We start from the raw sequence: 24,412 nt of genomic DNA, 5'->3' as shown, positions 1-24,412 counted from the left end.
TATAAAATACCGGAGATGTGGACCAATTTTTTATTTTTTCTTATTTTGTGTACCTATTTCTATTTTAGACATTTTATTATTTAACTATGACATCATGGGTTGACCCAATTGGTCCATATGGTTAAATTGCATACAATCCATATGTACAAAAGAATGACTTCATTTTTGGGTCATATAATTTATTAATGAAAAAATACATTATTTATAGGATTTAATGTAAGAGAATGAGAGTTAATAAATTAAATATAAGACTTAATGAGAGGGAGTTAAATAAGGTGAAAAGTTGTACTTTAAATTACATTTCAACCATCACAATTAAAGAGGGACTAAATTCAAAAATAGAGATAGTTTAGCAACATTTGATAATGTGGTAGATACTCATCCCAGCCTGTTTAGCAATGGAACACATAAAATGGCATTTGTTTAATCCCATGGCGCATTCCAAAACAATCTATGGCTGAATTTGGAACACAAAATATTGTGCCATTCCAACCCCCATTTCCACCAGTTCACTATATATACATTAATTTATTATATATAAAAGTTGACCAGAAGCCAATTAAATCCAAATCCGATCCAATTTAGTTATATTCAAATTTGAACTCGATGTCATCAAATCCAATGAGATTTGAATCTGATTCGTTTATAACCCTAGTTCAATCTATCACCTAGCCATGATTCCAAGTCCAATTCTTTTATATACCAAAATTCGGCTCAGCTAAAATACATGGGGATCGATTTTGTTGAACAAAAAGTTGGTAAGCGTGGGTAATTCAAAGGCACCAACTGACAAGCTAGCAAGGTCTCTCGCCAATTTTAGTAGAGACGAAAAGACGTGGGGGTCAAATTCAGCCATTGCAGGAGTTTGAGGTGGTTGAGATGGTTATCCAAAGTGCAAACAAAAAATACGTCGGGTCTTCGGACTTGATGCTGAGAGTTAAAAAATTGAGGGTTTTTTTATTCTTTTGCTTCAAAAAGAGTTGAGGTTGTTGGGTAAATCGGTTGGCATACGTGCGTGTTGGGTCAAGGGACATATTTTTTTGATCAATAACTGTGAATTGAATTAAGATCATGAAAAATGACAAAGGGAGCTAAACAATCTTAACTCTTGAGTACAACCATTGAACACCAAAAATAAAACAATTACAATACAGCCCAAAAAATAGAGATTCCATTCACCCCTTGCCTAGTTAGACCATCTGTCAATGAGCTTGCACTTCTCTTTACCCATGTGCATTGAATTTCAAGGGACATATTTGCATATACTTATGGTAAGAAGTGTACTTTTTCTTTCTTTCTTATTAACAAGGTTCAAAGTATTGACCAAGGTTCAAAAAATCGTTATATATTGGCTGTTATGTATCGTATCTGGAGCACCCCAATATGCCCCTACAAAGGGTGTATCGGGATTTTGAGCAGTTCACGGGGTGGAGGAACCTTAAACCAGCCCCCCTGAACCAAATTTGAAAAAAAAAGTAAAAAACAAAAACAGTACTGATACTCCCCTACCGACATATTGGGCGTATCAATATTTAGAACCTTGGTATCGACACGTATCAGCCCATATCAGCCAATACGTATCGTGCCGATGGCTTCCCAATACACCCCTCCAAGGATTGTATTGGGTCAGACCATGGTTCAGAGGGTATTTGGGACTTGAATGGTCCTCTGAACCAGTTTTGAAAAAAATAAATAAAACATAAAAAAAGGCATATCAGCCTATGTCGATACTTTGAAACTTGCTTATTAGAGCAGGAGAATTGTGCTTCCAAGGGGTAAAACTAAAATTATAATAAAATGCAATTTGAACCTATACAGTATCAACAACCCTAAAGTAAAGAAGTGAAGAAAAACCCATGCTGCTAGAAAGATATGATATGGAAGGGCTTTAACCAATCAAAACCCCCTTGTGAATTTGACAAATAACCACCTGATTGGTTACCGATGATACCAGTCTTTAAGGAATTAAGCACATCCAACACCTAGAACTGAAATTCCAGCGTACAACTTTAATTCATAGTCTTCACAATCTAACAGGTATGAGGAAGAAGCAAAATAAAACTAAGTTGTATAATTATTTAATCACCCTATCTACATATCAAACAACTCCAACATTTACACAATGAATGAAAAAATGGATCAAAAGCAACCGACGAACTAAACAAAAAAAAAGAACAGAAAAAGAAAAAGAATCGTTGCTGGCCACATCAGTTGTTAGTGATGCTAGACGAGATTTTCAAAATCACTGACAATGGGATATTAACAATGTGCCCTTGGTTTCCAAAAAGCCCAATCCTTCCAAAGCTGGCGAAGGAGCTGTTCATAGTAGCATTGAATTGCACAGTCAAGTCCTGTTTCTGCCCACCTGCAATGAAGAAGCGAGTTGGCGACACCAAAACTGAAACTCCATAAGGAGCACTCCAACCCACATTGTAAGTCTCGTTGCCAGCTATGTTTGTAACTACTCTTTGGACTGTTCTTGACTGGTTTAGCTTTGCTATTGTGATGGATGGCAAATTCAGGTCAGAGGCATTTATGTTATAAATCCCACAACTCTTGCCAGTGTAGTTCAGAACAATAGGAGAGGATCCGTTTATGCCACAAAGGAATGACAAAAAGTCATCATAACCTAAAACAAGCACGAGTTTAAGAAGTTAAAATGATCTGATGACAACAGAAAATAATGTATATAATATGTAATTTTCTCTTTATTTTCATTATTGATGAAAAATATCAGCTAAGTGCTAACCAATTCAGTAATACGATGCATGAAGTAATGTTAGCAAATTGGTTTGCACAATTTCATGATACAGTTGTGCTATATGGAACTGATCTACCATTACGGCCATATTAAATTCAATTTTCAGGTCAAGTAAGAGATCTAGGAGCTTTTGGTCGAGTCTCTTTCTACTTTTGTACATTTTACATGTCTTCCTCCATTAGGCATTGAAATAATCACTTTAAACAAGTATATTGACACATGAAATAAATGGTGGTTTATGAGAATGATGATATAACACTGAGACCATCTCTCGTTCCATAGGATCAACCTGGTTCTCTCTCAAAACAGAAAATCTCTCACATGTTCCAGAGAGAAACATGTTTAGAGCCCTTCGTCTAATTGGGTGGGAAAAAGGGATGATTTGACTTAGCTGCAAGGCAGTAACATATTTAGTTTTTTGAATAACTTTTATGCAATACAATAAACTTCCTACAAAATATGTAGCAGCGCTCAGCCAACACAGTATCATGTTTTATGAATTTGAGTTGGCCAGTCCAAACTAATGAAAAGTGGAGAATCTTGTTTTACTATTAACGCAGGTAATATTATGACAAATTTAAGCATGAAAGTGTGGAGATTTTGAAGTATCCTATGATAATAGTCCTTGTATTGTATCTTATTCTTTTATTTTTTTCCCTCCTTCAGCCCTATAAGGGGGTGGGAGTTGATTCATTCTATTGACACCCCTGAGGTTGTGTTTTTCTCTCTTGTTAGACAGTTTTGTATATCCTTAGCTTCAATCAAAATGATGTACTTTATGAGTTTATTGTAAATGAATAAAAGTGCATATTTGATTCATGTTCCCTTGGTATGTTTCTGTGTAATACCCTTAAACTGGACACTTAAATGAGACTCGTGTTAGTTTAGAATATACACAGCCAGTGGGTCGGTCTGGGGAGACCTATCCTGATAAGGTTGACACTGTGGTGCCACCAAGTCGGTTGGGGTGGCCTGTCTCAGCTGCCAGGGTAAGACCCTAGGCACATACAGTGTAGGATTAATTGAATCTATGAACTGGACCAGATTTCCAGTATTGCCCTGGACCTTGGAGATTGGTAGGCAAAACTGGAAAGTTACACCCGACCCCTAGACTCGATTATGATACTGCACTAGGTGTCGGATTGGGATGTCTTTGATGTACCAATCAGTGAGATCCTTAGCGGGGGTCAAAACCTGGGTATGTTGGGACAGTCTGAGAATTCATTTGAGTGGGTGATCATAGTGACAGGATCAGCCCCTTTGTCGGACAAAGGTAATGATCGGGCATGCACTTTCACTGATGGAAACCAAGACTGCCGGCAACCGATTTCAACCGTTGAGATTTGTTTTGCAAAGTATATTTTATATGAGATATAAAAGTATATATATTATGGTTTCCAAAATGTTTGCAAGAAGGTTTTAATTCCCGGGATCCATATAAGTAGAGAGTGCAACACTGTTCCTTGCAGCCGAGGGAGAGGTCCTCTCTTGTCAGGCAGTGTATGATCATTATGGGCTGAGAGGTTAAGTGTAAGACCATTGAGGATAATACCTGATGGGCTAATATCTGCCCACAGTCCCTGGGTGTTACAAGGTGGCTTGGCCCAGGGACCACTGAGGGTAAGTGTTGGGCCCATAGAGCCCATTTGATGGGTTTCAAGGGGTGCACTGTCCATAACAGTGTATTCGGCCAGGCCTTGTCACAAAGGCTAGGCCGAACCCATGTGGCTGATGTGTAGATCAATGCTTGGGTCCCATGCCATACAAGGAAGCCCAACTGGGCAGCAGTTAGGAAGGTTAAGTGAGCACATAAGCTTAATGGGCCTAAAGTCCATTTCGAACTGGGCTATTTAATTAGTCAATTATGGGGCGAATTCTAAGATGGATTAGCAGATAGGATAGGGTCTTGACCCCATCCACTCAGAGAGTCCAGATCTGAATGTGATTCAGATCTAGAAACCTCCTAATGAGATTTGGAGAAAGCTAATCTAATCTACAGATAAGATAAGGGTTTATCCTTATCACCTAAAGAGAGGGCTGATCCAAATATGATTTGGATAAGCAGCTCCTAATTGGATTAGGAGCTAATCCTTTTAGGTTAACAAAGGAAGGAGGGGGCGGCAGCCATAGAATCATCTTCTTGACATCTGAAATCACAGAAAAAGAATTAAGCAACCTTGCTGAATTCCTTCTTGCCGCCTCCCTGTTCTTGCCGCCTTGTTTGCCAGTTCGATCTCCAGTTGTTTGGTCGTGGTAAAGGAAGAGGCAACACTACTAGGAGGTGTACACATTCTGGCAGGGAAGGACATTCGGTTAATTTCTGTTATGACCTACATGGCCCACCTTCTACATGGGCTAATCATGCAGTTGCTAGTGGGGGTGATGTGAGTGATAACCAACAGACAGATCAAACACCTTCCACATCTACATCTGCTTCTAAGAAAGAGATGATGAGTGTACCACGAGATGAGTATGAGACGTTCCTTCGGGCCACTTCACACCATACCACTGCCACTCTTGCACACTCAGGTATGGCCTGTTTAGTATCCAAACCTTCTCACTGGATTATTGATTCTAGAGCCTTTGATCACATGACCGGGACTCCATGTGTGTTTTCTTCCCTCTCTAAAACTTCCATATCACAAACTGTTACCCTAGCCAATGGTTCTTCTTCCCCCATTTGTGGTGTTGGTAATGTTGACACTGCATCTCTTTCTTTATCATCTATTCTATATGTGCCTAAATTTCCATTCAATCTCAGGTCAGTTAGTAAATTAACTAAGGCCCTTAATTGCTCTATTACATTTTTCCCTTCATCTTGTGTTTTTCAGGATCTCAAAACAGGGAAGAAGATTGGTGGAGGGCATGAGGCCAGCGGATTGTATTATCTTGACGGTGGTGAATCGTCAGTTGCACTTCAAACTTAACTCCTCTCCAATGGCATTGTCGGCTGGGACATCCATCTCTTAAGGCTCTCAAGCTACTAGTTCCTTCTTTGAGTCATTTGTCTTCTTTACAGTGTGTCATATCAGTATGGGAAACACCATTGGGTTTCCTTCAGTCCTAGGGTTGATAGTTGTATGTTGAGTCCTTTTGCTTTAGTCTATTCAGATGTTTGGGGTCCGATTAAAATTGAGTCATATAATGGTTACAAGTATTTTGTCATTTTTATTGATGATTGTTCAAGGATGACATGGACTTATTTAATGAAAGAAATGAGTGAATTATTTTCTATTTTTCAAAAATTTCATGCTAAAATACGTACACAATTTGGTGTTCCAATAAAAGTTCTTCGTTTAGATAATGGTCGTGAATACTTTCTTACTTTCAACAATATTTGGAACAACATGGCATCATTCATTAGACTTCGTGTGCATCTACCCCTCAAACAAAATGGGGTGGCTGAACGAAAAAATCGTCATCTTCTTGAGACTACTCGGTCTATTCTTCATCATATGAACGTTCCTAAACGTTTTTGGAGTGATGCAGTGCTTACTGCTTGTTTCCTTATTAATCGGATGCCCTCCTTCATTCTTCACGGTCGGTCTCCCTTTTCTATTTTGTTCCCCACCTTGCCTCCCTTTCCATTAGCTCCTCGGGTCTTTGGGTGTGTGTGCTTTGTTCACAATCTGAGTCTTGGTTTAGACAAGTTGGATGCATGCTCTATTAAGTGTATCTTTCTTGGCTATTCTCAGACCCAGAAAGGGTATAAGTCTTACAATCCTATCACTAGGAAGACATTTTTCTGTCCTGATGTCACCATTTTGAGTCCATACCATTCTTTTTGGGGCCTGCAATACCATCCTCTCCACCATTGACTGAAACCTCACCTCCTCCAGTGCAGATTCCTACCGAACTTCCACCAATCCAACACGTGTATACTCATCGATAGACACCGGCACCTCCTCCAGCTTTTACCTCGTCTACAAATCCCGTTGTTGCTCCTGTCCTAGAACCTTCTGACCTTGATCTTCCCATTGCTTTACGGAAAGGTAAACGTAGTTGTACCCTACATTCCATTTCGAATTATGTTTTTGTCTCTCACCTTTCCACTTCACATTACCAATTTGTTTCTCTATTGTCCTCTATATCTATAACCAATGATGTCCAGGAGGGCCTTACTTCACTCGAGTGGCGTCAAGCAATGGAAGAGGAACTCTCTGCTCTTCAACATACTCACACGTGGGAGCTGGAGCTCACCACACTTCCTCCGAGTAAGCATGTTGTAGGTTGTAAATGGGTGTACACTGTTAAATGTTTACCAGATGGTAGTGTGGAGCAGTTGAAGGCCCGACTAGTTGCTAAAGGTTATTCTCAGTTGTATGGGGTGGACTATATGGAGACCTTCTCCCCTATGGCAAAGATTGGTTTAGTTCATGTCTTAATTTCCTTGGCAGTTATGTATGATTGGCCTCTATTTCAGCTTTGACATTAAAAATGCCTTCCTCCATGGTGACCTTGTGGAGGAGATATATATGGAGCAACCACCAGGGTTTGTTGCTCAAGTTAACCACTTAGTGCTCAACTATGATTCTGAAGCCAAAAAGATTTTATTAGTAGTTTAGTGGATGATATAGTCATAACTGGCAGTTGTAGATTAGGGATTGACAGACTATAGGCCTTTCTGTAAGACCATTTTCAAACAAAAGATCTTGGGAAGTTGAAGTATTTCTTGGGTATAGAAGTTGCCAGGTTGAAACAAGGTGTAAACTTGTCCCAAAGATAATATGTTCTTGATCTGCTGGATGGAACAGGACTGTTAGGTGCAAAACCAGCTGAAACACCCATAGAACTGAATGCTAAGTTGAGTAGTGATGTAGGTGAAATATTTGATGATCGTGGAAGATATAGACAGTTAGTGAGGAAGTTGAACTACTTGACCATCACAAGATCAGACATCTCCTTTGCTATTAGTTGGGTGAGCCAATTTATGCAAAATCCTCGAGTACCTCACTGGGATGTAGTTCTTAGAATTGTATGGTACTCGAAGGGAGCTCTAGGCCGTGGGTTGTTATACAAAGCAGGAGGAAGACTTGAGATATTTGGGTATACAAATGCAGATTGGGTAGGCTCAGTGTCTGATAGGAGATCTACTACAGGTTATTGCACGTTTCTTTGAGGAAATCTGGTGACATGGAAGAGTAAGAAGCAGACTGTTATGGCAAGGAGTAGTGTTGAAGCTGAATTCAGAGCCATGGAACACACTACATGTGAGTTAGTATGGCTGAAAAATCTTCTATAAGAGATTGGATTCTCAATGGGAACACCTATGAGATTGTACCGTGACAACCAAGCTGCAATCCACATCTCATCTAATCTAGTTTTCCATGAGAGAACAAAACGCATAGAGGTTGATTGCCATTTTGTGAGAGAGAAAGTCCTTACTGGAGAGATAAGCACAGAACACGTGAGTTCAGGTGATCAATGGGCAGATTTGTTTACAAGAGGTTTGGGTTCAGGGAGAGTGAACTATATATGTAACAAGCTGGGATTATATGACATATATTCTCCAACTTGAGGGGGAGTGTTAGAGTTGGTTGAGTAAGGGTATATTAGTCTTTCATTATGTGATGATGTGGCAATTCTGTTTTGACTTTTTTAGTTCAAATCTCTCTAGTTCAACTGCTTCCTCTTCTTCTTCTTCTTCTTCTCTCTCTCTCTTTCTTTCTCTCAGAACAGGACTGGTCCGAACCATTAAAACATGTAGGAATATGGTATTGACTATGAAGAGACGTTTGCCCCAACTGCCAAGATTACTACAGTTCATGTTCTTTTAACTTTGTTAGCTATACACTCTTGGTCAATTTATCAACTAAATGTGAAGAATGATTTCCTTCATGGCTAGCTAAAGGAAATAATGTATATGAAACCTCCTCTTGGGTATTGCAATGATCATTCTCTTGTCTATAGACTGAAGAAGTCTTTATATGGTTTGAAATAGGCTCCTTGAGCTTGGTTTGAAAAATTCCATGATGTCATTGCTGCTACCTGCTATAGCCAAAGTTCTTATGATTATTCTCTCTATTTGTAGAAGACCTCAAGGTATCACAATCCTCCTCTTGTACATTGATGATATGGTGTTGATTGGGGATGATGAAGAGGGAATTAGAGAACTTAAATCCCTTTTTCATAGTTCATTTTATATGAAGGACTTGGGTGCTCTCACCTACTTTCTAGGACTTGAGGTTCAAAGAAGTGATTGAGGATATTTCATTTGCCAACGTAAGTATGTTTTTCATCGTGTCAAGTTGGTTGGTCAGTTTGTCTTTGCCCTTCCATCAGCCTCACTTACCTGTTCATCAAATTGTTCAATATGTTTGTGGAACATTATCACGAGGACTATTCTTTTTTTCCTCTTCTCCCATTCTATTGAGGATGTATACTGATGCTGATTGGGTAGGCTGCCCCGACAGTTGACGTTCTACTACAGGGAGGCATGTCTTAATGGGTGATTCCCTCATCTCTTGGAAATGCAAGAGAAAAACAAACGGTCTCCAAGTCATCTATAGAAGTGGAGTATAGAGCTATGTCATCTCTATAGTGAGATTGTCTGGTCTTTGAGGATCTTGGTGTTCATCTTCCTACTCCTATTCCTCTTTAAGCTAACAACACCAGTAGTACAATCAAGATTGCCTCAAATCCAATTTTCCACGAGAGGACTAAACATATTGAGGTGGATTGTCACTTTATTAGAGACCCATTTCTTGTTGATTCTTTTTCACTTCCACATGTGGCCTTAGATATGCAAGACCCCCCTAACTCAAAAAAGCAAATTGGGCTGCATCGAAAAAGGGGCGGGGGAATCTGGGGGGCTTTGCCCCAGCCAAAGGGGCAGGGGGCAAACCGCTTTATTTCCCCTTATCTTTTCTTCCCTTCCCTTTCCTTTCCTCTTTTTTTCTTCTCTTTCTTTTTCTTTCCCTTCCCTTTCTTTTCCATTCCTTTTCTTTCCTTTTTTCCTTTTTTCTTTTTTTTCTGTCTTTTTATATAAGATGTTAATGAAGCGTACGCCTTAGAGGTGTTAGCGCCTCTGGCATACGCCTCAAGGCGTTTTGGGAACGCCTCACCTGGAGGTGCGTGTCCAGTCATACGCCTCCCACGCCTTTTAAAACACTGAACGAGATCAAGACATCTCTTTCTTGTGAGCAAACTGATGCTTGTGACTTCACATAAGTTTGAGGGGAGCGTAGAGAGTTTTGATGTATCCTATTATAATAGTCCTTGTTGTATTGTATCTTATTATTTTTATTTTCCTTCTTTCAGCCTTATAAGGGCTTTCTTGTAATTGTACATATTTTAATATATAAAAGGCTCTGTGGGTGGGGGTCGATTCATTCTATTAGCACCCCTAGAACTGTGTATCTCTTATTTGAATCACCAAGTTGACAGAAAATAATAAATCGTAATAAAATGAACAAAATATTGTGACAATCTATGATGCTTAAGATGGGTACTAGACTTTTGTAGCAAAAGCAAATCCAATACATGATATTTTCTGCTAAGGTATTAGTTATGTCCAAACTATACTCCAAAATCTGTATCAAATGTGTTCAGAGTACCCAAGTGCTCATGCATGATTACAAAAACTGTAAACAAAAATATGATTAGCTGCCCCCTTAGGTGGAGAAAAAAAGGTAGATGTTAGAGTTGGTCGAGTAAAGGTAACGTAGTCTTTTCATTATAGTTTAAGTAGTGTAGTGCTGTGGCAATTCTGTTTTGTTTTTTATTTTTCTTGTCCCATACTTAAGTAGGGGTATATTCGACTTTGTACCCTTATTTTAATATAATAGAGATTATGGTCAACTAGGAGGGTTTAGACTCTCTAGTTCGACAGCTTTCTTCCTTCTTTTTTTTTGTTTTGATGAATATCCTTCTTCTTCTTCTCTCTTTCTTTTTGAACAGGACTTATCTGAACCACTAAAACATAGTATCAGAACCCTAACTAAAAGTGAGGAAGGCTGCGATCTCAAGTTCCTGGACCTGCGACCTCTTCTCTTCTTCTTATCTCCTTTTCTCTGAGGTGCGATCTCAGTTACACAGGTAGAAGGCTCCGGCAACCCTTTTTTGGTGATCCAGGACTGCTGCAATCCCCATTACAGGTGTTAGGAAGGTGCGGCAGCCCTAGGGGAGTAGTTCTCAGATTGTTGTCACCATGAGTGTATCAGCTCTATCAGGAGTATTTTAATTTGCAGCAAGGAAATCAAACCCTTGAAGAGTATTATACCAATATGAGGATCCTCAGAAATGAACTCAGTGTCTATCATCCCCTAAATTCAGATGTTAAAATTCAGCAACAACAAAGGGAGCAACTTGATGTAACTAGCTTCTTAGTGGGGCTGAAATCAAAATACAAACCAGTTAGAGCACAAATATTGGGAGGTTATGCTCTTCCTACACTTGAAGAGGTCTTTGCTCGGCTTCGTAGGATTTCCTTGGGACCCACAGAGAGTACCACAACGTTAGACAAATAAGTGTTTGTTGTAGTGAGAGGTGTACGTGGCAATAGAGGGGGAGGACATACATTTCGAGGAGGCCGTGGTAGTCCCATGTTTGGTCATGGTGGTGGAAGTGGTGGAGGTCGTGGAATCAGGGGGACGCCATGGTATAGGAAGAGGGCACACTACTAAAAAGTGTACACATTGTGGCAAAGACGAACATACAATTAATTTCTATTATGATCAAAATGGCCCACCCTCTACATGGGCTAATCATGTAGTTGTTGGTGGTGGTGATGTGAGTGATAACTAATAGACAAATCAAACACCTTCCACATCTAACATATATGCTTCTAGGAAGGAGATGATAAGTGTATCACGAGATGAGTATGAGAGGTTCCTTCAGGCCACTTCACAACATAAGACTGCTACTCTTGCACACTCAGGTATGGCCTGTCTGGCATCTAAACATTCTCACGAATTATTGATTCTGGAGCCTTTGATCACATGACCGGACTCCATGTGTGTTTTCTTCCCTCTCTAAAACTTCCACATCACAAACTATTACCCTAGCCAAGGGTTCTTCTTCCCCCATTTGTGGTGTTGGTAATGTTGACACTGCATCTCTTTCTTTATCATCTGTTATATATGTGCCTAAATTTCCATTCAACCTCATGTCTGTTAGTAAATTAACTAAGGCCCTTAATTGATCTATCACTTTTTACCCTTCATTTTGTGTTTTTCAGAATCTCAAGATGGGGAAGAAGATTGGTGGAGGGCATGAAGCCGGTGGATTGTATTTATCATGACGGTGGTGGATCTTTAGTTGCACTTCAAACTTCCTTGACTCCTCTTCAATGGCAATGCCGGTTGGGACATCCATCTCTCAAGGCTCTCAAGCTACTAGTTCCTTCTTTGGGTCATTTGTCTTCTTTGCAGTGTGAGTCATGTTAATATGGGAAGCACCAATGGGTTTCCTTCAGTCCTAGGGTTGATAGTCATATGTTGAGTCATTGCTTTAGTCCATTCAGATGTTTGGAGTCCGATTAAAGTTGAGTCCTATAATGGTTACAAGTACTTTGTCATTTTTATTGATGATTGTTCAAGGATGACATGGATTTATTTAATGAAAGAAATGAGTGAAATGTTTTCTATTTTTCAAAAATTCCATGTTGAAATACGTATGCAATTTGGTGTTCCAATAAAAGTTCTTCATTCTGATAATGGTCACGAATACTTTCTTACTTAATTTCAACAATATTTGGAACAACATGGCATCATTCATCAAACTTCGTGTGCATCCACCCCTCAACAATATGGGGTGACTGAACGAAAGAACCGTCATCTTCTTGAGACTGCTCGGTCTATCCTTCATTATATGAATGTTCCTAAACTTTTTTGGAGTGACGCAGTGCTTACAACTGGTTTTCTTATTAATCGGATGCCCTCCTTCATTCTTCATGGTTGGTGTCCCTTTTCTATTTTGTTTCCCACTTTGTTTCCCTTTCCATTAACTCCCCGGGTCTTTGGGTGTGTGTGCTTAGTTCATAATCTGGGCACTGGTTTTGATAAGCTGGATGCACGCTCTATTAAGTGCATTTTTCTTGGTATTCTTGGACCCAGAAAGGGTATGTGTTACAATCCTACCACTCATAAGTCATTTATCTGCCTTGATGTCACCTTTTTTGAGTCCATGTCGTTCTTCTCGGGTCCTGATGTACCGTCCTCTTCACCATTGACCCCTCTTCCTCTTCTAGTTGGTGATCCCATTCCGGTTGTTCCTGTTATGTCTGACCCTTCACCTCCTCCAGTGCAGATTTCTACTAAACAACCATCGATCCAGCACATGTATACTCATCGACAAACACCGACACCTCCTTCGACTTCTACCTTGTCTACGGATCCTGTAGTTGCTCCTATCCAAGAGTTGCCTACCTCTTCTGAACTTGATCTTCCCATTGCATTGCGGAAAGGAAAACATGGTTGTACCTTACATCCCATTTCCAATTATGTTTCTGTCTCTCACCTTTCCACTTCATATCGCCAGTTTGTTTCTGTGTTAGTGTCGACTGTATAGGGGTAATTTAGTCTTTCTATTTATGTTTAAAGCTGATGTGTAATGTTTATGTTAAGTGTTGTGTCCCATACTTAAATAGGGACATAATAGTCTTTTGTTTATTGGATAGAAACATATAAATATAACCTGGCCGACTAGAGAGAAAGATTAAGCTCTCTAGTTCGAACCAGATTTCTCTTCTCCTCTATTCTCTCTCCTTCTCTTCTTCTTCTTCTATTCTCTCTAGTATTTCTTCTAATACCTCTCTAATATTAATACTAACAGAATTCTAGTGCCGATCAGAATTTTATCATGGTATCAGAGCCAAGTTCCGATATCAGATTTGCCCAGAATTCTGTTTTTCTCGCCATTCAGCCTAGGGTTTTTTATTTTTTCTTCATCATCTGTTGGAGATAGGAAACGGGGCTGAAAAGGAGTGATCGCCCTTCCCCCTTGGAGGTTTTTATGCCTCCGGTCAGTAGGTTGGTGGGTGTTTGCGGTGATTTGTAGGAAGCACCCCCTAATCGATGGTCAGAAGAGGGTTGTTTCAGGTGATGCAGTGGACAGTTGAGTGCATGTTGGTTTTTTAGTGATTAGATAGGTGGGTTATGTGGGGATTTCAGTGTGGATCGAATGGTTTGGTGAGTTGCAAGTGTTATGGTGTGTATTTAGGTAGTTGTGTAGTGGTGTTGTGGTGAGGAGAGTGAAGAATTCAGTGACAGGTGGTGCTGAGTTTGTGACTGTAGGTGTCTTCTTTACTAGTGTGCAGTGTGGTGAGAAGTGAATTAAAGAGAACTTTTTTTTCAGATATGGGCGGTAACAGCGAAAAGAAAATTAGTGTGATGGTTCCCACCAACTACCTGAATGTTCAGATGACTTCTATCAAATTGAATGGGGAGAACTATGTGCCTTGGGCGAAATCCGTAGAGGTCTTTCTTAGAGCTAAGAAGAAAGTGAAGCATGTAAGGGAAGAAAAACCCTCCATTGAGTCTCATGAGTATAGTGATTAGGAACAAGAGGATGAACAAATTATGACATGGCTATGGAATAGTATGGAGCCCAAGATCAGTGTGAATTTCATGTTCCTAGATACAGCCAAGGAGATTTAGGACCATGCCAAGAAGTTGCATTCAGGACAAGACAACACAACTAGAGTGTATCAGCTTTATCAAGAGTACTTTAATCTACAACAGGGTAATCAAAGTCTTGAGGAGTACTATGCTAGTATGAGGAACCTTCGCAATGAGTTGAATGTGTACCATCCCCTCACTTCTGATGTTAAAATTCAGCAGCAGCAGAGAGAACTAGATGTGACCAGATTTTTAGTAGGACTGAAATCTGAATATGAACTAGTGAGAGCACAAATACTAGGAGGGTCAGCTCTTCTTTCTCTAGAAGAGGTGTTTACCCATCTTCGGAGGATCTCTGTTGGGCCTACAAAGAATTCTAATATCTCTGTCAGGTCTGCCTTTGCAGTGTCAAGAGGGGGAGGCTGTGGTGTTAGAGGTGGAGCTCAATCCAGCCGTAGTGGTAGCAGTGGACCGGTGTATGGTCGTAGTGGTGGTGGTGGACGTATGTATAGTCATGGTGGTGGACATATTTGGAGGTCGAGATTTAGGGGGAGTTCATGGTAGAGGACGTATTAATGGTCCAAGAAGGTGTACACATTGTGGTATGGAAGGACATACTATCAATTTTTGTTACAATTTGCATGGCCCGCCTTCAATTTGGGCAAATCATGCAGTGGCCAATGATAGTGGTTCCAAACAGGAGGGTCGTCAAGCTGATCAGATGCCTTCTATATCTACAGATGTTTCCGAGAAGGAGATGATGAGTGTTCCACGTGATGAGTATGAGTGACTTGTTCAGGCCACACCTCAACAAAATACAACCACTCTTGCACACTTAGGTATGGCTTGTCTGGCATTCAAACTCAACCCCTAGATTATTGACTCTGGAGCCTTCGATCACATGACTGGAACTCCATGTGTGTTTTCCTCCCTTTCTCAGTGCCCCACATCACACTTTTACCCTTGCTAATGGTTCCACATCTTCCATTTGTGGTGTTGGTAATGTTGACATAGACCCTTTATCTTTATCCTCAATTTTGTATGTTCCAAAATTTTCTTTTAATCTTATGTCTGTTAGTAAGTTGACCAAATCCCTTAATTGCTCTATCACTTTTTACCCTTCTTTTGTTTTTCAGGATCTCAAGACGGGGATGAAGATTGGTGGAGGGCATGAAGCTGGTGGATTGTATTATCTTGATGGTGGTGGTAGTTCGTCAACAACTCTTCAGGCATCCCTTTCCCCTCTTCAGTGGCACTGTAGACTTGGTCATCCATCACTTAAAGTATTGAAATCTCTTGTTCTTTTGTTGAGTCATCTTTTTGTTTTGGATTGTGAGTCACGTCAGTTGGGGAAACATCATCATGTTCCCTTTAGTCCTAGGGTTGATAATCATATGTCGAGTCCTTTTTCTTTAGTTCATTCAGATGTTTGGAGTCCAAATAAAATAATGTCATACAATGGTTACAAATACTTTGTTATTTTTGTTGATGGTTATTCAAGGATGACGTGGCTTTACCTAATGAAAGAAATGAGTGAATTGTTTTCCATTTTCCAAAAATTTTATGCTGAAATTCATAACCAATTTGTTGTATACATTAAGATTCTCCGTTCTGATAATGGCCGAGAATACTTTTATACACCATTCCAGGAATATTTGGAACAACATGGCATTATCCATCATACTTCTTGTACCTACACCCCACAACAAAATGGGGTAGCTGAGAGAAAGAACTGTCACCTTTTGGAAATTGCTTGATCCCTTATGCACCATATGAATGTAACCAAACATTTTTGGAGTGATGTTGTGCTTACACCTTACTTCCTAATTAATTGGATGCCCACGCCCATCCTGGAAGGTCATTCCCCTTTCACCACTTTGTTTCCTACCTCGATCATCAACAAAAATAACATCTCTGTTTCCCCTTACTCCTCGGATTTTCGGGTGTGTATGTTTTGTTCATAATCTTGGACCAGGAAGGGACAAATTAGATGCATGATCCACTAAGTGTATCTTCCTTGGCTATTCCCAGATCCAGAAAGGGTATAAGTGTTATGACCCTAGTTCCCAACGTTCCTTTGTGTGTGTTGATGTTACTTTCTTTGAATCCACTCCGTTTTTCTCGGGGTCAGGTGATGTTCCTTCTTCCTCACCTCCTCCTCCTCCTCTTCAAGTCCCCGTTGAGGACCCCATTCCACTTGTTCCAGTTGTGACTAAGTCCTTGCCTCCAATGCAACTTCCTGTTGAATGGCCACCCATTCGTCAAGTGAATACACAGCGACAACACGTACCAACTCCTCTAGCTTTGTCACCGTCGACAGATCCAGCAGTTGTTCCCACATCATCTACAACCATAGTTTTTGACCTTGATCATCCTATTGCCATGTGGAAAAGTAAATGCAGTTGCACACTTCATCCCATTTCTAATTATGTTTCTGTCACTCACCTTTCTGCTTCCCATCGCCAGTTTATTTCTTTGTTGTCTTCTATTTCTGTTCCTACGGATGTCTAGGAAGCCCTTACCTCTCTAGGGTGGTGCCATGCAATGGAAGAAGAACTCTCTGCCTTAACTCATAATCATACGTGGGATCTCACCACACTTCCTCATGGTAAGCAGGTTGTCGGTTGTAAGTGGGTATACATTGTTAAATATTTACCAAATGGTAGTGTAGAACAGTTAAAAGCTAAACTGGTCGCCAAAAGGTATTCCCAAACATATGGTATTGACTACATGGAGACCTCTCCGGTTTCTAAAATTGGTTCAGTCCGTATTGTGATATCTCTAGCTGCTATGTATGATTGGCCTTTCTTTCAGCTTGACATCAATAATGCCTTTTTACATGGTGATCTACTTGAGGAAGTCTATATGGAGCAACCACTAGGGTTTGTTGCTCAAGGGGAGGATGGTAAGGTGTGCAAACTAAAGGAGGCCATTTTATGGACTTAAATAGTCTCCTCTTGCGTGGTTTGGTAGATTCAGTGAAGTGATAATGAAACAGTGTCAGGTTGATCACTTAGTGATAGATTGGGAATTGATAGGTTGAAGACCTTCCTGCAAGAACACTTATAAACAAAGGACCTTGGTAAATTAAAATACTTCTTGGGGATAGAGGTAGAAAGGTCTAAGCATGGTATTAATTTGTGTCAGAGGAAATATGTTATTTCTTTGTTGGAAGAATAAGGATTATTAGGTGCCAAACCAGCTGAAACACCTATGGAACCAAATGCCAAGTTGAGCAGTGATATGGGTGAAGAAGTTGAAGATCCTAGAAGGTATAGGCGGTTGGTGGGTAAGTTAAACTACCTAACCATAATCCGGATAAATAATTCACTTGCAGTTAGTGTGGTGAGTCAGTTTATGCAGAAACCTCGGGTTCCACATTGGGATGCAGTTCTAAGGATTGTAAGGTATTTGAAGGGAGCTCCTGGTTGTGGCTTGATATATAAGAGTGGAGGAAATCTCGAAATAGAGGGATACACCAATGCTAATTGGACTGGTTTTGTATCTAACAGAAGATCCACTACAAGTTATTGTACTTTCCTTGGGGGTAATCTGGTGACATGGAAAAGAAACAAACAATTGTGGAAAGAAGCTGTGCAAAAGCTTAATACAGAGCCATGGCACGTACCACTTGTGAATTAGTGTGGCTGAGAAATCTTCTACAGGAGATAGGGTATTTGGTTGACACTCCAATGAAGCTTTATTGTGACAACCAAGCTGCAGCCCACATCTCTTCTAATCCAGTGTTTCATGAGAGAACAAAGCATATAGAAGTTGACCGTCACTTTGTGAGAGAAAAGGTGCTTAGTGGAGTGATAGATACTACATATGTTAACACAGGGAGTCAATGGGCAGACTTGTTCACCAAAGGGTTGAGTCGGGGAAGAGTGGACTACATATGTAACAAGCTGGGACTATATGATATATACTCACCAGCTTGAGGGGGAGTGTTAGTGCCGATTGTATAGGGGTAATTTAGTCTTTCTATTTATGTTTAAAGATGATGTGTAATGTTTATGTTAAGTGATGTGTCCCATACTTAAGTAGGGGCATAATAGTTTATTGGATAGAAACACATAAATATAACCTGGCCGACTAGAGAGAAAGATTAAGCTCTCTAGTTCGAACCAGATTTCTCTTCTCCTCTATTCTCTCTTCTTCTCTTCTTCTTCTTCTTCTATTCTCTTTAGTATTTCTTCTACTACCTCTCTAATACTAATACTAACAAAATTCTAGTGCAGATCATAATTTTATCACTTTGTTGTCCTCTATATCTATACCCAAGGATGTCTAGGAGGCCCTTACTTCACCCGGGTGGCATCAAGCAATGAAGGAGGAACTCTCTGCTCTTCAACATACTCGCACGTGGGAGCTCACCATTCTTCCTCCAGGTCAACATGTTGTAGATTGTAAATTGGTGTGTGTATACTGTTAAATATTTACCAGATGGTAGTGTGGAGCGGTTGAAGGCACGACTAGTTGCTAAATGTTATTCTCAATTGTATGGGATGGACTATATGTAGACCTTCTCCCCTGTGGCAAAGATTGGTTCAGTTCGTCTCTTAATTTCCTTCGCAGTTATATATGATTGGCCTCTGTTTCAGCTTGACATTAAAAATGCCTTCCTCCATGGTGACCTTGTGGAGGAGGTATAAATGGAGAAAACACCAGGGTTTGTTGCTCAGGGGAAGGATGGTAAGGTGTGTAGATGGAAAATGGCAATTTATGGGCTGAAATAATCTCCTCATGCTTGGTTTGGGAAGTTTAGTGAAGTGGTGAAAAATTTTGGAATGAAACAATGTCAGGTCGACCACTCAGTGTTCAACTATTATTCTAAAGCCAAAAAGATTTTATTAGTAGTTTATGTGGATGATATAGTCATAACTGGCAGTGACAGATTAGGGATTGACAAACTAAATGCCTTTCTGCAATACCATTTTCAAACAAAAGATCTTGGAAAGTTGAAGTATTTCATGGGTATATAAGTTACCAGGTCGAAACAAGGTGTAAACTTGTGCCAAAAAAAATATGTTTTTGATCTACTGGATGAAACGGGTTTGTTAGGTGCGAAACTAGCTGAAACACCCATGGAACCAAATGCTAAGTTAAGCAATGATGGAGGTGAAATATTTGATGATCCTGAAAGATATAGACGATTAGTGGGAAAGCTGAACTACCTAACCATTACCAGACCAGACATCTCCTTTGTTGTTAGTGTGGTGAGCCAATTTATGCAAAACCCCCAAGTAGATAGTTGAACGGAGCTCCAGGTCACAAGTTGTTATACAAACCAGGGGGAAGACTTGAGATAGTTGGGTATACAGATGCAAATTGGGCAAGCTTGGTGTCTGACAGGATATCCACTACAGGTTATTACACGTATCTTGAAGGAAATCTGGTGAAGATTAAGAGTAAGAAACAAACTATTGTGGAAAGGAGTAGTGCTAAAGCTGAATACAGGGCCATGGCATACACCATATGTGAATTAGAATGGCTGAAAAATCTTCTATAAGAAGTTGGATTCTCAATGAGCAAACCTATGAGATTGTACTGTGACAACTAAGTTGCAATCCACGTCCCATGTTATCCAGTTTTCCATGAAAGGACAAAATACATAGAGGTTGATTGCCATTTTGTGAGGGAGAAAGTCCTTACTGGAGAGATAAGCGCAAAACACATGAGTTCAGGTGATCAATGAGCAGACTTGTTCACAAAAGGTTTGAGTTAAGGAAAGTGAACTATATATGTAACAAGCTGGGATTATATGACATTTATTCTCCAGCTTGAGGGGGAGTGTTGAGTTGGTCAAGTAAGGGTAACTTAGTCTTTTCATTATAGTTTAAGTAGTGTAGTGATGTGGCAATTCTGTTTTGTATTTTATTTTTCTTGTCCCATACTTAAGTAAGGGTATGTTTGACTTTGTACCCTTATATTAATATAATAGAGATTATGGTCAACTAGGGGTGAACCACTTAAACGGTAGATTTCCTAACCAAGCAATCTTTAACAAATATTTTATTTACCAGAATAATTAATAAAAGGATACTTAAAGCAAACAATGGCACAAGCAACAATAAAAATATAACTAGGGGTATATTTGACTTCTTCTCTTTCTCTTTGACAGGACTTATCTGAACCACTTAAAAAGTAGATTTCCTAACCAAGCAATCTTTAACAAAAATTTTATTTACCAGAATAATTAATAAAAGGATACTTAAAGCAAACAATGGCACAGGCAACAATAGAAATATAACTAGTGATATAGTACAAGATGGATAAAGGTCCTACATCACTTTGGCATCAAGTGAATCCTGATGCATTAGAGTGAAAGCTAGAGGTCTCATTTATTCATGGATAGTGGTAAGAATTTGATTAATGTCCAATGACAATAAAAGAATTTCAAGCACATTTTTATGAGCATATCCTCAAAAGACAAGCAGGGGTACAATAAAGACATTGAGGGCTACTAGCTGCCAACCTTTTCAAGGCATCCAAACCCCAAGTTAATGGAGCTAAAAAAGCAAGAAAAATTTAAAAAGGTTCTTCAAGAAAATCAGCCAGATCTAGAGAACTGGTCATTAAAGTTCAATCTCATCCACTTTGACATTTCAATGGTTGACTGATCTTTGTTTTTCAAGCTTGGATATTTTTCCTATAATGTGGGTTTTAGGCCTTCCACTATTTACCCTTCAACACTATAAAACTCAGGGATAAGTTGTTTAGGACCAAATTTGCAACTCACAAAGTTTCTAGGAAAAATTAAGCTTATCTCTATGAGATCCATGAGCCTCTTAGGATCTAACTGATCTAAGTAATCTTTAGAGGTCCTAACAGTGATCAATATGACCTTGTGCATTTGAACTGTGTACCAAGTGGATACAGTGACCATTGACATGATCTCTTTAATGGTATAAAATTTGAGAGCACTAGATAAGGAGGATGCTTGCCCTAATACCCACTCAGGCAATCGGCAGTCTCCACCAGGTTCACAACAATACATATGTGTGCAACCAGCAAAAGATGGTTGGCCATTGGCCCCAACCTCTGAACCTTATAAATTCTAGGCAAACTGAAGATAATAGGACCAGAACCAGAGTTCAATTTGGGCTGGTCTGTGAGGCCAATACATAGTATCCAAATTTATATATATTAAAAAAAAAAGCAGAACTTACTGGAATCAAAAATTAGGCCCGGGTCTAGAGCAGAAGTTGCATTGACAAAGCCACTGCCCATGTCAAAGGGTGTTGCCGGCGACTGGTTTTGGTCAGGATTGGAGTATGAACGCTGGGCCATTATAGGACTGCCATTATTGTCATAGAGGGAGGCTGTTGTGGAAAGTGCTGAACCAATGGCTGATGGACTAAAATTTGGAAACTTCTGCTTGATCAGTGATGCAAGTCCAGCAACATGAGGAGCAGCCATACTTGTCCCAGACATCATTGCAAAGTTCTCACCTGGTACAATTAATTAGAATGCAAGGAATTAAAATCAATCATAAGGAAAATTGAGAATTTTCGAATAGAAAGAAGACTCAAGTTATGTGTATCTGTATCATTAGGTTTGTAGCTCAAGTAAATAGGAACAACGTAAACCATGTAGCTCAAGGGAAAGACTTTTTCTGTCCTTCATGACTGATGATGTAAAACTCATCCATGTAATAATTAGGGAATTCAAAGGGTACCAAAAAATTTTGTAATACAGCTCATGCCAAATGCAGTATTGCTCAAATAATCTAAATCTTTTAATCAGGAGAACTTGGATCTTGAATAGTAAAAACTAAAGTCGAAGTTTCAGAAAATATCCAATTGTCTGCTTTGAAGGCTAAGTTGGATTCTTCATATTGTTATACAGGTAGGAAAGTTACAAAGTACAGTGTCAAGGGTTCCCAAGATCATGTAGGAACATTACTATAAGAGTAAATTCAATGGACACATATTGGTGTCCTTGTTACATATTTGTCCAAGGTGGACTCTAGGTGACTAGGATCTCTACAAGCGATAAATGGGCTACGGTTATTTAGGCACTGAAGCTATGAATGGTAACCTTGGTGTGGGAACAGGCAACTGCACTTGGGAGTTTGACCTATGTTGTTATGCCAGTGCTCAACACGGTCCAGGCCAGACTAAACTGAAAGCCCAGTCAAATTTGGTTGTGATGCAGAATGTACATCTCTTAGATATTAAAAGTATATTTTTTTTTGGAAAAGGTAATGTAAGTTTATTCATCATAAGCAAAAGAAGGCTGCAATTCAGACCCGAGCAGGCAGTCTGAAAAGCAACCAAAATTACAACCTCCACCAGGAGCATGACTGAAACCTGAATTCCCCATAGGTAGAAATCCAAGAGATCAACTTGCCCACAGCTCTCTGAATTACATGATCAACATCCTTATACCTATTACAAAAGATTCTACTATTCCTTTCAGCCCAAATGGACCACAGGATTGCAGCTGGAATTGTCTTCCACACTATTAAAAATATTGTTGAAAACATTATTAAGAAGAGGGAGCATCCAAAGTTCCATAAAGTATATGAGAGGATAAATGGGCCAGCCAAGCCAAACCATCAGTTTCAGCCCAATTTCTGTCAAATTGATAAGTAAGGAAAATATCTGTTTTAATAAACAGCTTTGTGGTTAACAGTGAGGGTGGGCCTTGGTGCAACAGTTGGGTTGCTCCATTGCGACCTGGGTGACCAGGGTTCAAATCTTGGAAACATCCTCTTTGTATGTGCAGGGGCAAGGCTGTGTACATCTGTCCCCTCCCCAGATCCTGCATTCGCAGGAGCCTCGTGCACTGGGGTGCCCTTTATGGTTAACAGTCCTAGTAAAAGACTAATTTGAGTTTTAGTTCATGTTGGGAGTCAGAATTAGTTTTCTATTGCAAGTCGACTTCCTTTTTCTGTATGGAGTTCTACTGTAATTGACTCGTCCCTACTATAAAAGGAGGGGTTGGTGGAAGCTTTTGGAGCAGAATTGATATTTAATTTATTAATTTTTTTATTACTGCTCTACCTACATAATTCTGTATACTAGAGTTAGGTAATCCTAGACTTTCTCTTCATTGCTCTTTTATTGAATATAAGAGAGGATTCCAGCTTTTTCTAATTTTAAAATTATGGGATAGGAGACCTGTTCCATGATTTTTGGTGAGTTAGCAAATACAGTCTACCTTTCTGTGTTGTGCTAGTTCAATTGGAACTTTGGATGTATGTTATTGACAATCTCTTCAAGGTGAAAGTTATTCCACCTAATGTAAAAGTGTATCTCATTGTAAGAATCAAGGACAAGCCGTTGCATGGTGGCATTACTATCCACAAGGAGACTTTCCAAGATGAAGATTTGGGAACATATAAATCAACTAATGAATGAAGAATTTCTTCCCTTTACTTACAGATAAGCTATAGCCAATAGGTTCAAGTTGTCCCGAGGCAACCATACAGTTTATGAGGTATACATGAAAGAGATCCACAAACTTGTTGCTCGGCTTAAAGTGAGGGAAAGCCAAGAGGATCTGTTTGCAAGGTATGTTACAAAGAACTACATGTCCAAACAAGTATGAATGTTTCTGATGCCATCCAAAAGGCAATGTTCTCAGAAAAATGGTATGCTCAACATTCCTATAAGCCCGCAACATCCCATAAAAGAACCCAGACTTCAAATACTATCCTCTTTCACTAAATCTCAAAATTCAGCCAGTAACCCACCCCAATCCAGCAGATAGATTCCTGAAAGTCCTAGTCCAAAACCCAACCAAACCAGGTTTGACATGGTATGTCATAAATGCTGGGCTAGACAGCTTGTCATTTTTTATGATGGAGCTCAAAGATTGTGTTTTTGGATGAAGATGAACAAGAAGAAATAGCACCTAGTGGTGAAGAACAAGAGGAGAAAGATGCCATAAGTCAAGGGGATTATGGTCCATGTTTGGTGAACAGGAGGTCCTTCTACGCTCCTATGAAGGGAGAAACATCATCAGGAAGTGTAAAGAAGTGGCTTGGTCAGCTCCAAGGAAGATTTCATCTAACCCAATTTGGTCTCCTCCAACTTTGGGGTTCACTAAACTAAACTTTGATGGCAGTAGCGAGAGAAATCCA

General features: G+C 39.7%; 1 protein-coding gene across 3 annotated transcripts in view; it reads right to left on the bottom strand.

The window, feature by feature from the left end:
• Positions 1 to 1,983: 1,983 nt before the first annotated feature.
• Positions 1,984 to 24,412, bottom strand: part of LOC104589917 (Subtilase family protein) — a 79,760-nt gene continuing 57,331 nt past the window's right edge. For 2 of the 3 annotated variants that reach the window (XM_088891385.1, XM_010248394.3), the window contains 2 exons: positions 21,492 to 21,773; positions 1,984 to 2,629 (listed from right to left, as the gene is read on the bottom strand). In XM_088891385.1, the coding sequence (XP_088747511.1) occupies positions 2,208 to 2,629; positions 21,492 to 21,773 (704 nt within the window). In that variant the 3' untranslated portion in view covers positions 1,984 to 2,207. The remainder of the gene's footprint in view (positions 2,630 to 21,491; positions 21,774 to 24,412) is intronic. The other variant, XM_088891387.1, reaches the window with a different exon arrangement.

This window comes from Nelumbo nucifera, chromosome 7, assembly GCF_055504915.1.
Source record: "Nelumbo nucifera cultivar China Antique chromosome 7, China Antique-T2T, whole genome shotgun sequence".
NCBI classification, from domain to species: domain Eukaryota; kingdom Viridiplantae; phylum Streptophyta; class Magnoliopsida; order Proteales; family Nelumbonaceae; genus Nelumbo; species Nelumbo nucifera.
Note: the sequence above shows the minus strand (reverse complement) of the source record. Positions and strands in the feature narration are given on the sequence as shown.